The sequence below is a fragment of the Ascidia mentula genome, chromosome 3, assembly GCF_947561715.1.
Source record: "Ascidia mentula chromosome 3, kaAscMent1.1, whole genome shotgun sequence".
Lineage (NCBI taxonomy): Eukaryota > Metazoa > Chordata > Ascidiacea > Phlebobranchia > Ascidiidae > Ascidia > Ascidia mentula.
Window position 1 is genome coordinate 2,660,379 of NC_138568.1, and position 12,221 is coordinate 2,672,599.

The following is a 12,221-nucleotide window of genomic DNA, read 5'->3' on the forward strand; positions in this document are numbered from 1 at the left end:
TTCAAAAACATTTTGTGTTTTTTTAATATTCCTATGCAAATGTATTGTATATGTTTCATACTACTTGAAAATCAAAGCTGCATAAAACCTTCTTGTTTAACTTTTTAATGATCCTGTATAAAATTGTCATACTCTCTATACTCCATTTTCATGTTTAAGGTCTTCATGTCGGTTTTAGCTGAATAATAAATGTAGCATTTTGGTTCAGTGTGTTATAAACATGAATCCATGGGTAAGGGTTTACCCTGATCCAAGTTTGGCTGACTCAGCAGTGGACATTACAGTACATGGTATGCCATAACCTGTTTCACTCAATTTTTTAGTTTTGATGTTTACTTTGTATATTATTTGAAGGTTTGCCCCCTGGGGAGTTTGTCACAATTCAGGGCACTCAACACTCAGGACCTCATGCATTTGAAAGTTTGGGGGTGTATCAAGTTGCTGGCAATGGTATGCAATTTTTTTTGAAAGTTATGACGTTTTCTATCTGTAGTCACTTGTTGGTGTTTTTTATGCTTTTAGGAAGTATTGATTTATCACAACAAGAATCTATTGCTGGAACTTATCACGGAGTTAGTAAAATGGGTTTACTTTGGTCTATGGAACCTTCACCAAAAAATAAGGTTAGATATTTATATTATTTTAAAAAATTGTTCATTGGATCCAGACCAACTCCTTTCTTTCACTATGTTTTTGTGTTCTGCCATGGGAGATTTTGATTACTGCATTAAGTCATATTGTTAATGACGTTTCAGGTTCCATTTGCAAGGTTTATGGTAAAGGATGTTACAAAACCAAACATGATCACCTTTAAAGTTTACAACAAGCAGTTCTTCAGCATAAATCAGCTTCTGGAAAATAAAAATGAAAATGTTATTGTTGAATTCCAAATGACCCGTCTCTATATGAAGCCAGGAACCAGGCGTATTGTAGTTAATAAACCAGATGTAAAAGGAACATTGTTTATTCCTCCAGGAAAAGGTCCGTTTCCAGGTACTGTGCAAAATTTTTTAATGGTTTTATTTAAGATGTTTTGGAAAAAAACTTTGCAGCACTATGGGTATGTCTCTTTATTCTCAGAATTATGAGTAATCTGTTTCTGGTGTCCATAATTTACAAGTTATTTTTTAAATGTTTTAGGTGTTATGTACATTCTTGGTGCGATGGCCAACCCATATGAGACTCATTCCTCTCTTATGTCATCACATGGTTTTGCAGCATTTAATTTGAAATATTTTGGCTTCGAAAACTGGGAATTTCATGTAGACATGAAAAAATTTGAAAATGCAGTTGCATATTTATATGAACACCCTGAGGTGAAAGGTGGTGAAGGAGTGTCTGTTGTTGGGATATGCAAAGGTGGTCAGTTTTGCTTGTGCATGGCTGAGTGTTTGCAGGGCATTAAGTCTGTTGTTTCGATCAATTCAACAACTGTACCAATCCACAATTCTCACCATTATCATGAAAAACTGTGGCCCAGTATTGATCATGACAAACTGAATATAAGAAAGTTGAATAAAATTGGAGCTTTTGTGGGGAGAAATGAGCTTCCAGTGGTCACAGATTTCGATAATGAAACAATCTCCAAGTCTGTGTTTAAGTTTTACAATTGCAACCATGTGCAGTTTCTGATTATTTCCTATGATATACCTTTTTTTATTGTTGCTTCTTTGGGTGATTGCAACGTGCCATCAGAACATTATTGTAACCAAGCGGAGAACTTACTAAAAAACGCAAACCACCCACAATATTTCATCATGCGTTGCCCTGGAGCAGGTCATATACTTGACCCACCGTACACACCATTTTGTGCCAGGACCCAAGGAAAGCCATTGGCAAATTTAGTTGAATGGGGAGGTAACAAAGTTCCACATTGTAGGGCCCAGGTTTACATATGGAACAATGTTGTCCAGTTTTTGAAGCATTCCAGTATATCACAAGCATCCAAACTTTAATGGTGTAGTTTTGGCTCCTTCCAACTTGCCTCGTGCATTTTTCAGTGTTTTCAGTGTTGATATCTGTTGTTTTACATAGATCATAATTGTGGAATTACAAAAATCATGTTTTTATTATTACTTTGTTTTTGTTCAACTTTTGTGTAATTTACCTACTTGATTTATTTCAATTTTAACCGTGATAACCTTTTCAAGTACAACATGTTAATTTCTAAATTTTTGTATCAGAGTTCGAAAGGTTATGGGATAATTGACTCCTCGGTCATTGGATAACGTATGTGGGACGTTTTAGTACGTACTGAATTCACAAACTACATGCGCCACGCGTGTTTGCAGCAGGTCAGCAGGTGCTTCCTTTTGGTCTCATTAGTGGGAAAAATCACAGCATATTAAACAAAAAAAGTCTAAATCAAATCATAATCGTATTCTCCAAATTCTGTAGGTCACTTTAGAAAGTTATGCAAAAGATTTTAAAATTTACATAATTTTACTCACTTAGTTGAATGCATCAACAAAACAAAAACATAGGCTACCCATAAAACAAATAAGCTTAGTGTCTATCTGCTGTCAACTTTTAAATTTAGGGCTGTACTACATGAGTTGGTGAATAACTGTTATTTAAACTAATGCATTTTCAGTTCGTCTTTACGTGGAGCATTGTGACATCACACCCTTGTGCATGCGAATTTGGAACCATGGATTGTATTTTATTTACTAATTTTGTACATGGTGTTTTGTTTCTTTTTAGTTTTTCTTTTAAAGATAAATCCAATTAAATGAAATGTAGTGAATTGAGAATTAAAAACTGTTCTCCTCGGACTGTTTTTGCGTCTTGTGGATAATGGACTTAACACTGGATTCAGTTGTCATTCATCATATGTTGCCCTTTTGTGATTGGAATCAGTCAAATATGGTCATGTTTGTTGAATTACATTAGCCTGAATGGATTCCAAATATGATCAGGGAAATTTAAACAATGACCAGTACCAAGTAAACCAGGTATGGCAGGACTTCACATGCTTTTGGTAAATGCTTTTTTGTTAAAATTTTCCCCATAAGCACACTCCTAGAACTTCATTTGGTAAAAATTTGAGCTACTTTAAATAAAAAGAAAGCTTGCGAGTATTTCGAATGTAGAGATGGTGAAAAAACACAAGCGAATGGTATAGCAATAATTTTTCTGAGACACTAAAAATCTAACTATTACACCGTATAAGTTTGCCAAAGTATTTCATTTGCAACCATACCCCACTACAAGCAATTTTTAGTTGCTTAAAAAAAAGTTGTATATGTAAGGTCCTATTGGTGTAAGGCAAAAAAGTAGAGAACTACTGTTCACAGCAAGCTGAAACTTGTCTATATACAGCACGAGGATTACCCTTTTATTTGTGATGCTGGTAACTGCTCTAATTTAGGAACACAACTCACAGGTTTTCTCATAATTCTGAGTATTAAGAGACTGGCCCATATTGTTATTAACACTGTCATGTTAAAACAATACGTTTCGACAAAAACTTAACCTGCTCTAATTTATATATTTAAGAAATTGGAAGTGTTGCAAAATTGTGATTTTTACTCCAAAATCTCGGATTCTAGAACCAGTTTCGCAAAAATGATCTGGAGCCGTAAGAGTTAGAGCAAATAATAAAAAAGGCTCATTTGAAAATATTTTGTAATGCTTGTTGAATGTGACATTTCATAATTTGTAGCAGTTCATGTCCTGAATGTCAACTTATGTGTTATAAATGTGAGCAGGAAAGCACCAACAGAGGCACTTTTGGTGAAACTATATCTTGCAAAATCCAGCCCATTGTATGCATGACTACTTGAAATACATGTTGCCACTTTTTTACTTGTGCTTGTATCAGTAACATTATGTGTAGTAATTATTCTCATGAACATTTTTGCTGGACTCAAACACCATTATGAAAGATTTTGTAGAAACCAACATTGAGTGTCCTAATGGAATCAAGGCCTTGTCACTTTGTTCTAAAGTTTGCTAGTAATGAAAACTTTATGTGACTGTATGTGGTTGTAGGGTTCGTTTTCACTTTTTGATGCTGGGCAAACAAACAATCAACAATCAACACAACAAGGTCAAGAAATCCCAGAGGCGACCAATGTACCAGCTTTTACCCAAACCCAATACTTTCCACACCCACACATACCCCAGCAATTCGCTGTTTGTCAACCCAACCAGGATGTAACCTCTCATCAGCTTAGTGTACCATCAACATCTCATCTACATGCAACACCTCAAAGCCATCCATCACAATTGGAGAATTGCCACCCTCGATATTCCCACCCCCCACAACCTTACTCTAATCCCACAGGATATTCACCTCACCAACATTATGGGTCGCATCCATTCTACAACCAACACTATCCACCAGCATGGGGGAATTCCCATCCAGCTCAAAGCCACCAATTAGTGTTGAGGCCTTCTCACCCTCAAATCACTCCTCAACGTAATACCACAGTATACACACACAACCAACCACACGATTTGCAGCAACGATTCTATGGCCATAATCAGAATTTTGAGCAGCAAACACAACAATCTTGTGTGGAAAATGTTGGTGTAAATCAGAGGGAACATCCACCAAATGACAGAGCACTAATGAGCCACAACCTTCAAACAATGAACAATGAAACCCAAAACCTTGAAGGTGAAGAATTTAATTAGCTTTTCTTAAAAAGTGGATTGTCTGTTTGTGAAAAAATATTGCATTTTTAAAGAAACAACGTAAGATTATCGTTTTGCAGTGTTAACTCACAACTACTTCACCATGTTGTGTACAAAGCAATGCTATTTTTTACAAGTCATGCGCAATTAATTTTTGTGGATTCAAAACCACTTAATTTCATCACAGGTTTTCATCAAATTGTATCAGCACAATCAGCCATTATTCAGGAAAGCATTGTTGGTGCTCAAAATGCCACCCTAGTACGAGGCGATTTACGTATGTACAATTTTTTATGTGGTTAAGTTTCCTTCTGATAAAATTTAAACAATTCAGATCAACATTATACAAGTGGTCCAAACTTGACATCATCAACACCCCTCAGTCTCAGTCCAGGTGAAAGTTTTGTTTTGTCGGTTGGTAAATGTTTGTTGCATTTCTGCAACAGTTGCCAACACAAGCAAATTTTGCAAATTTGTACACAGTAGACACACACTGTACAAATTGACAAATTTTTATGTATTTTTACTTCCTTGTGTCCCACACCTCATGAAAAAAGACATAGTTTGAACTATATATATACTATTAAGCCATCAAAAAAAAAGTGTTTGTCATTTTTAAAACAATGCTGCTACTGTATTGGACAAGTTCTGTCATCCTGAAAAGTCACTTTTATGCTTGAATAACCGTTTTATTCATCTGTCTGGTACATGCATTGCCATTTTTAGCTTTATTTAAACAGATGCATGTTCTCCCAATTTTAAATTGAATTAATTTATTTTTCCACAATTGCTTTGTATGTTTAAACAGAACTAAACATCACCAAAAACTTTGTAGATTTTTAAACAATAGTTAATCTTTAGAATACAAAGAACTAATTGGGTTTTTTCCACTTAAACATTCAGTCAAAAAACTACTTCAACTAAACAAATAATTCCATAAGATGTGCTGATACACCTAAGGCACCAAAAGTATTATAATTTGTGACTTAAGCCACCGACACTTGTCCCATATCAGGCAGTTTATCATAGCTTGGTTTGTGATGGTCTCAACGTGAACCCAAAATTTAAAAACGTTTTTTGGCTTTAATTTCAGATGAGCAAAATGTCATGAAAAACTTGTTGTTTGAAGCAGCCAAAGAGCAATGCCAAACGAAGGGTTTTCTAATTCTAACCCAACAACAAATTGAAGTTTGTCCACTGGAAATCACAGATCATCCATCAAAAGAAGTTTACCCTTCAGGATTTCAACCTCCAAACAAGCGTAGAAAGAAAACAGTCATCCCACAATACAGCGATGAAGATGGACATTACAACAGGAATCAAGATTATGAGACAATATATTTAAAACAGGACAGTAAAGTATCAGTCGAAGAACTGTTTGCAAGAGCAGAAATAGCAGCAAAAGGTAGAAACCAGCTTCAATTTGCAAATAATTTAGCATTAATTGGACAGCCAGGGATAGGGAAAACCACACTATCCAAAGTAATAACTGAAAAGGCAATGGATGGTACAATGGAGAATGTTAAAGAAACCCAATATTGTTTCTATATTTCTGTGAAACACATCGACTTCAGAACCCCCACAACCTTTGCCAGATTTCTGCTTAAAAATTCCTTACCGTACACTTACAACAAATGTCCTGCTAAAAAACTCAGTGAAGATTCACTTCTTCAGTGGCTGTTTGACATAAAACATATTTTTATTACAATGGATGGCCTGGATGAAGCTGCAGCAGATTGGAGTTTAGAATACAGATATGTTGATCTTGAAAAGGAAAATGAACCTCTTCAGTATATATATGGTCTTATGAGGGGTAACCTGCTCACAGACGCAAAAAAAGTTTTCACTTCACGACAGAAGCATTTTTTCTCTATTAATCCTGAATGTCGACCATTGTTTGTTGCTGAGGTTATGGGCCTTAATGAAAAATCCCAAGAAAATCTTTGCAACCAGATTTGTGGAGATAAGGGTGCTGATGTTTGGAATGTCATTAAAGGCAATCCAAACTTTTCATATTCTTGCTATGTCCCAGCAAAATGCATTTTTATTGCTTTTGTCATTTGGAAAAGTCTTAAAGAGGGTGGTGATGGTCGATTTCACTCTCTTACTCATGTTTTTGCAAATGGATTCAAGTACTATTTTAAGCAGGACTTTGTTAGGGGAAAAAATATAGAAATTAAAGTTGAAGAATATTTAAACAAAATAGCTAGATTAGCATGGAATGGATTTAAGAATCAGAAGCTTGTTTTTTCTTCTGATGACCTGGAAGAAGTAGGCATTGAGCCAAAGACATTAAGTGGAATTCTAGCAATATTTGTAACTGAGGAGAATTGGAACATGAAGATTTTGGATTCTGAAATTATGAGCAACTTCTCGCATTTAATTTGGCAAGAATATTTTGCTGCTTGTTACCTTGTTTTTTTTGTAAGTGTTGACGAGTTTTCCAAACTACTCTCTGAGCTTAAAACAAACAGATGGGAAGTTGTTACAAAGTTTGTTTTTGGTCTTTGCAATGACAAGGTTAGTAAAGTTGCAAAAGTGTGTTTCAGTGACACAAATTGTAGAGAAATGACTGAAAAGAAAAACCTACTCAAGGAGTTCTGCCATAAACAACTACAAAAAGCTAAAGTTAAGGGAAAAAAACTTTTGCAAATTTGCTCATGGTTGCATGAAGTGGAAGATGCAACATTTTACACTGACAATCTTGGTTTGTTGCCAGAAACGTTTACTTTAACAGGAAACATACTTCCAACTGATGCTCATAGCATTGGTGGTGTATTTAGTAATACAAAACAGTCTTCTAACATTCAAGTGTCAAAAAGTTGTAAATTTTATCATGGAAGTTTTGAAGTTTTGTTAAATCAAACATGCCACAATATTCAGGTAGAATAATCACTTGATCTAATATAACCAAAACTTAACAACATGTAACAAATATTTTTGGTTTAATGTCAGGACTTCTCAATCAGCCATAAATCAACCAATCAAGTAATAAAGGATTTGGCCAATACTTGCTCAGCTATTAAGGGACAATTAATAGTGGATGCTGGGAAAATTGATATTTTTAAAAAATCAGACACCGACAAATTTCTTGAAAGATTTGCAGAACATTTTACACAGCCTAACCAGGCAAAAGTAAGTAAATTAAATTTCATTTAAATTTAAGATACATCATATTGTTGTTGTAACTATCATGCAGAAATGTTTTTAATAAAATTCCATTCAGTATGTGGCACAAGCTCTTTACTACATTGAATATCAGTTTAAACCTGCAAACAACATATTTGTCTGATTTTGTCATAAATGCAATTGCTACTAGTGTACAAAGTTGTTTGTGCTACACTACTGTGTACATATGTACTTCATAACCACAATATATTATATTTATTCTAGTTGCGATCACTGGTGCTGATTGGTTTCACAGTTGGTGATAAAAGTGCAAATGCATTGGCTTCATGTGCAAAAGTTTCAGAGCAGTTCTCATTAAGTGGGTGCAAAGTAAGCTGTACTTCAATGACACAACTTGCAACAGCAATATCCAAGCTTGACCAACCAGTAAGTTCTTGAAAAAAATATGTTCATTTTAATTTTTACGTTTATGTTTTATTTATTAGGTGGACTCGCTTGATATCAGCGGACTTCCAATTTCAATATCTTGTCTAAAATTGCTTTTCAACCATGTTAAAAAGCTGATTGTAACAAAGTTTAAAATATCAGAAAAAGGAATTGAAGCATGTGGAAAAGTTGATGTATTTCCAGATATAATAAAGGTAAATTGACATTGCAATAAAACAAATTTCTGCAATAATTATTATGAATACACTCTTCTTTAAAAATCCGATTTGTACTTTTTTTATGAAAATTTATTTTATCAATCAAAAGATACAGAAATTGCATGATTATAGTATGACCATGTCAGTGAAAGTATGTATATTTGATGTCTTGATGATTAAAAGAAATAAACTTTTGACATAGTTGTTGCTTCTTGGTCCAACATTCATTTTTATGTTTGCTAAATAAATATTTTTCAGGGTTTAATGGAGCCAGAAATATTGGTTGAAAAGTATATTAAATCGATATTTGAGGTTTGGAAAATTTATTGTGTTATTTTTCTATAAATGTGCATTAACTTGATCTTTTCTAATAACGTTCTTTAGCTTTAAGCAAATAATTCTACTTGGACCACAAACATCTGATAATAGGAAAAAATTTCATTGCAAAATTTTTAAGAAATTTTAATGTATTTTTTAGTAATTAAATTTGATTTTGTGACGTGGTCTATTTACCTATGTAGTGGGAATTGCTTTTTTGATTGGTTGCAGGTTGATTGCATTCCAAACCAGATTACAGTGGATGGTGACGAAGAAGCTTGTACTTTGTCATGTGTCTTACATTTATTTCCTCCAACACTTAAACTTTGTGTGAGTGGAGTCGGCAACTTTGCAATCCAAGAAGTTGTCAGTGCAATCAAGCAACAGGTATGACTGCACATCTCTTTTACTGACCAAGTTAATAAACTTTTTAATCAAACTAGGTAGCCTGTTTTGTAAGTTAACATGTCATTGTAATAAAACAAAGTTTGCTTTTTGGTACTGCAAGAACCCAGGAGAAACAGTGTTTATGGCGTGAAAAGTTCAAAAACGTTTAAACTAAAAATCTGCGGGCAATTTCACAAGCTTGTGCTCTTTTGACCCAATTGATTTCTTTTATTTTGTAAATTTTCGCTTTGCAAATTCTTGGAAATTGAATGTACAGCAACAAAAATGAATATTTAGACCTGAGCAGTTACAAAACAACTGCAAAACAAACTCTCTTTTATTTTATTGCACTTTTATTGTAGGCATTGGTAGTTCAAAAAGCTTGACCACAAGTAACAGTAAATTAAAAAACTATTTGTACACTCCCATTAAAAATACCTGCAAAACTCTTTTGTTTATTTCTTGTAATAAGCCATTGATTTTTTTTGGGTCTCGTGGCATTGCAAGCATATATCTGCGACCAAAATCACAAACGTGTTACTAAATTGGAGCCATGTGTAATTCGGGTTCTTTCTCTAACTGACTGAGCTACCGGAGCTCAACGATTAAATTCACCAAGTGATTGTTCTGCTTTTGTGAAGTCATAATTGATACAATGATATTGTTGACATAAAAACTGATTCCAGCAATTTTTTGTTTGTTTCAGATGACGTCATTGGATCTTGGTGGGAACACAGTTGATGATGAAAGTGCATCTGCTATTGCTTCATGTATTCAGTGGATTGAGAATCTGTCTCTACGGGGTTGTAGGATGACAAGTGGTGGAATCTGTAAGATTGCAAATTCCACATCGCAACTTAAGAAACCAGTAAGTTGTATGCTAAACCAGTGGTTTCCAAACTTTTTAGGGTCACGACACATTTGGATGCTCTGGGTTCGTTTGCATCACAAAAGTTGTAGTGTTAAAATAAAGTAAGAAGAGAAACCAAACGGCCAAGTTTGGTTGCACCTAGTTTGGTGCCCAACAAATGACGGTGATTGTATAGTCACCACAAGGTGGAAGTCTTTGCTTGGCCGTTTGGTCAGCAAAGTCGTCTGATAGTCACATCAGCTGCACTGATGAGACCTTTTAGGTCGAAGCAGTGGCCTTCTGTCTGCAGCTTATACACAATTCATATTATTGGCTCCACATTGCTTATCAGAGGAATCTTGGTTTCGCCACAGAAACGAATGAGGGTGGCCATTCGCTAAAAGCACACTTTGCACATTGCCAACCTCGTTTTTTAAGCTTTCCTCTGTAACTATGGTTTCCGCTTTTGTATACAGTGCACGCAGTACAGCACGCTTGTGGGCGATGGGGGTTTGGGAACCGAAACAACAGATACTGTTGGAATGAGTCGGTTACCAGTAAACGTTTGTGCGGAGAGGCCCCCGGTTCTCGTTTTAAATGGAACTATCAAAAAATGATATCACCCCGACGTATTCATGTTCCAATGTGAACTCGTTTTTTAAACTCAAACAGTTTGTTGAATGACATGTTCTATATTTTTTGCTTCTGTTACCAGCATACATGGTCGTATCTAGGTTTAGGGGAGTGGGATCTAGTAGGTCCAGACTCACAAGCAATATCTGTTAACACAATAACTGTTGCTTAGGGTTGGTTTGAGCAACTTTATGAGAAAACAATATTTTTCTTTGTATTTTTGTTGACTTCAAATTAAACTATGGAGCATGCACTGATGAAAAACATGCATGTCAGTTTTTAGTTATGTAACGCAGTTACAGAAACCATCTTTTATTGTGAAAATTGCCAGACCAGTGGTTTCCAAAATTTTTATGGTTATGACACACTTGGATGTTCTAGATTCCCTTGCGTTGCACTGGATTAGTGAATTTAATTTTTAAGGTCACATTATAAACTACAATTTTAAGAAAAATCAAGTTTGCCTACAGCATTTGATACACAAAGTTTAAGCCTGATTACGAGGATGAGTGTTTAAATTGAAAGACTCATAATCCAGATAGTTGCACTTAGTTTTAGCGATTTATGTGGTTAACCAAAATGTTGACACAACTCAAAACCTGTTGCTAAGTTGGAGCCATGTGTAATTCGGCTTCTTTCTCTAACTGACTGAGCTTCCAAAGCTCAACCATTAAATTAACCTAGTGATTGTTCTGCCTCTGTGACGTGATAATTAATACAATAATATTGTTGACATAAAAACTGATTCCAGAAATTTTTCATTTGTTTCAGATGACATCGTTGGATCTTGGTTCGAACACAGTTGATGATAAAAGTGCATCTGCTATTGCTTCATGTATTCAGTGGATTGAGGATCTGTCTCTGGGGGGTTGTGGGATGACAAGTGGTGGAATCTGTAAGATTGCAAATTCCATATCACAACTTGAGAAACCAGTAAGTTGTATGTTAGACCAGTGGTTTCCAAACTTTTTAGGGTCACAACACATTTGGATGCTCTGGATTCGTTTGCAACACAAAAGTTATTGGGGTGTTGAAATAAAGTTATATTAACAGCTGTACAAAGGCAAAAATGTCTGAATTTTCCATTTGTTTTTTTAATTAGGTGGCCTCTCTTGATATCAATGGACTTCCAATTTCAGTATCTTGTGCAAAATTGCTTTTCAACCATGTTAAAAAGCTGATTGTAACAAAGTTTAAAATATCAGAAAAAGGAATAAAAGCATGTGGAAAAGTTGATGTATTTCCAGATACAATAAAGGTAAAGTGACATTGCAATAAAACAAAATCAGCAACAATTATTATGAATATAGTTTTCTTTAAAAATCCAGGGTAGTATTTTTTATGAAACAATATTTTATCAATCTAAAGATACCAAAGTTGCATGATTATAGTATGACCATGTCAGTAAAAGCATGTATGTAGCATAAAGTATATATGATGTCTTGATGGTTAAAAGAAATAAAATTTTGACATAGTTGTTGCTTCTCATTCCAACAATTATTTTTATGCTGTGATAAATAAATACTTGTTTCAGGGTTCAATGGAGCCAGAAATATTGGTTGAAAAGTATATTGAATCGACATTTGAGGTTTGGAAAATTTATTGTGTTGTTTTTCTCA

The 12,221-nt window shown here is 34.6% G+C and overlaps 2 protein-coding genes across 19 annotated transcripts in view; both read left to right on the plus strand.

The window, feature by feature from the left end:
- Positions 1–153: 153 nt before the first annotated feature.
- Positions 154–2,142, plus strand: LOC145894360 (bile acid-CoA:amino acid N-acyltransferase-like). Its single transcript, XM_082982920.1, has 5 exons — positions 154–290; positions 355–450; positions 523–623; positions 756–993; positions 1,141–2,142. Exons 1-5 carry the CDS (start codon positions 221–223, stop codon positions 1,953–1,955), a joined length of 1,320 nt encoding a protein of 439 aa, XP_082839046.1. The 5' UTR covers positions 154–220; the 3' UTR covers positions 1,956–2,142.
- Positions 2,143–2,708: 566 nt separating this feature from the next.
- Positions 2,709–12,221, plus strand: part of LOC145893895 (uncharacterized) — an 87,784-nt gene continuing 78,271 nt past the window's right edge. For 13 of the 18 annotated variants that reach the window (XR_014401526.1, XR_014401527.1, XR_014401529.1 and 10 more), the window contains exons 1-14: positions 2,709–2,954; positions 3,994–4,624; positions 4,829–4,918; positions 4,976–5,035; positions 5,735–7,524; positions 7,597–7,776; positions 8,035–8,196; positions 8,256–8,411; positions 8,673–8,726; positions 8,964–9,119; positions 9,826–9,987; positions 11,374–11,535; positions 11,705–11,860; positions 12,137–12,190. Coding sequence is in view for 13 of the 18 variants with exons in the window: in XM_082982281.1 (XP_082838407.1) it covers positions 2,898–2,954; positions 3,994–4,624; positions 4,829–4,918; positions 4,976–5,035; positions 5,735–7,524; positions 7,597–7,776; positions 8,035–8,196; positions 8,256–8,411; positions 8,673–8,726; positions 8,964–9,119; positions 9,826–9,987; positions 11,374–11,535; positions 11,705–11,860; positions 12,137–12,190 (3,870 nt within the window). In the remaining 5 variants the exon portion in view is untranslated. The remainder of the gene's footprint in view (positions 2,955–3,993; positions 4,625–4,828; positions 4,919–4,975; positions 5,036–5,734; positions 7,525–7,596; positions 7,777–8,034; positions 8,197–8,255; positions 8,412–8,672; positions 8,727–8,963; positions 9,120–9,825; positions 9,988–11,373; positions 11,536–11,704; positions 11,861–12,136; positions 12,191–12,221) is intronic. The other 5 variants (XM_082982277.1, XM_082982280.1, XM_082982283.1 and 2 more) reach the window with 3 other exon arrangements.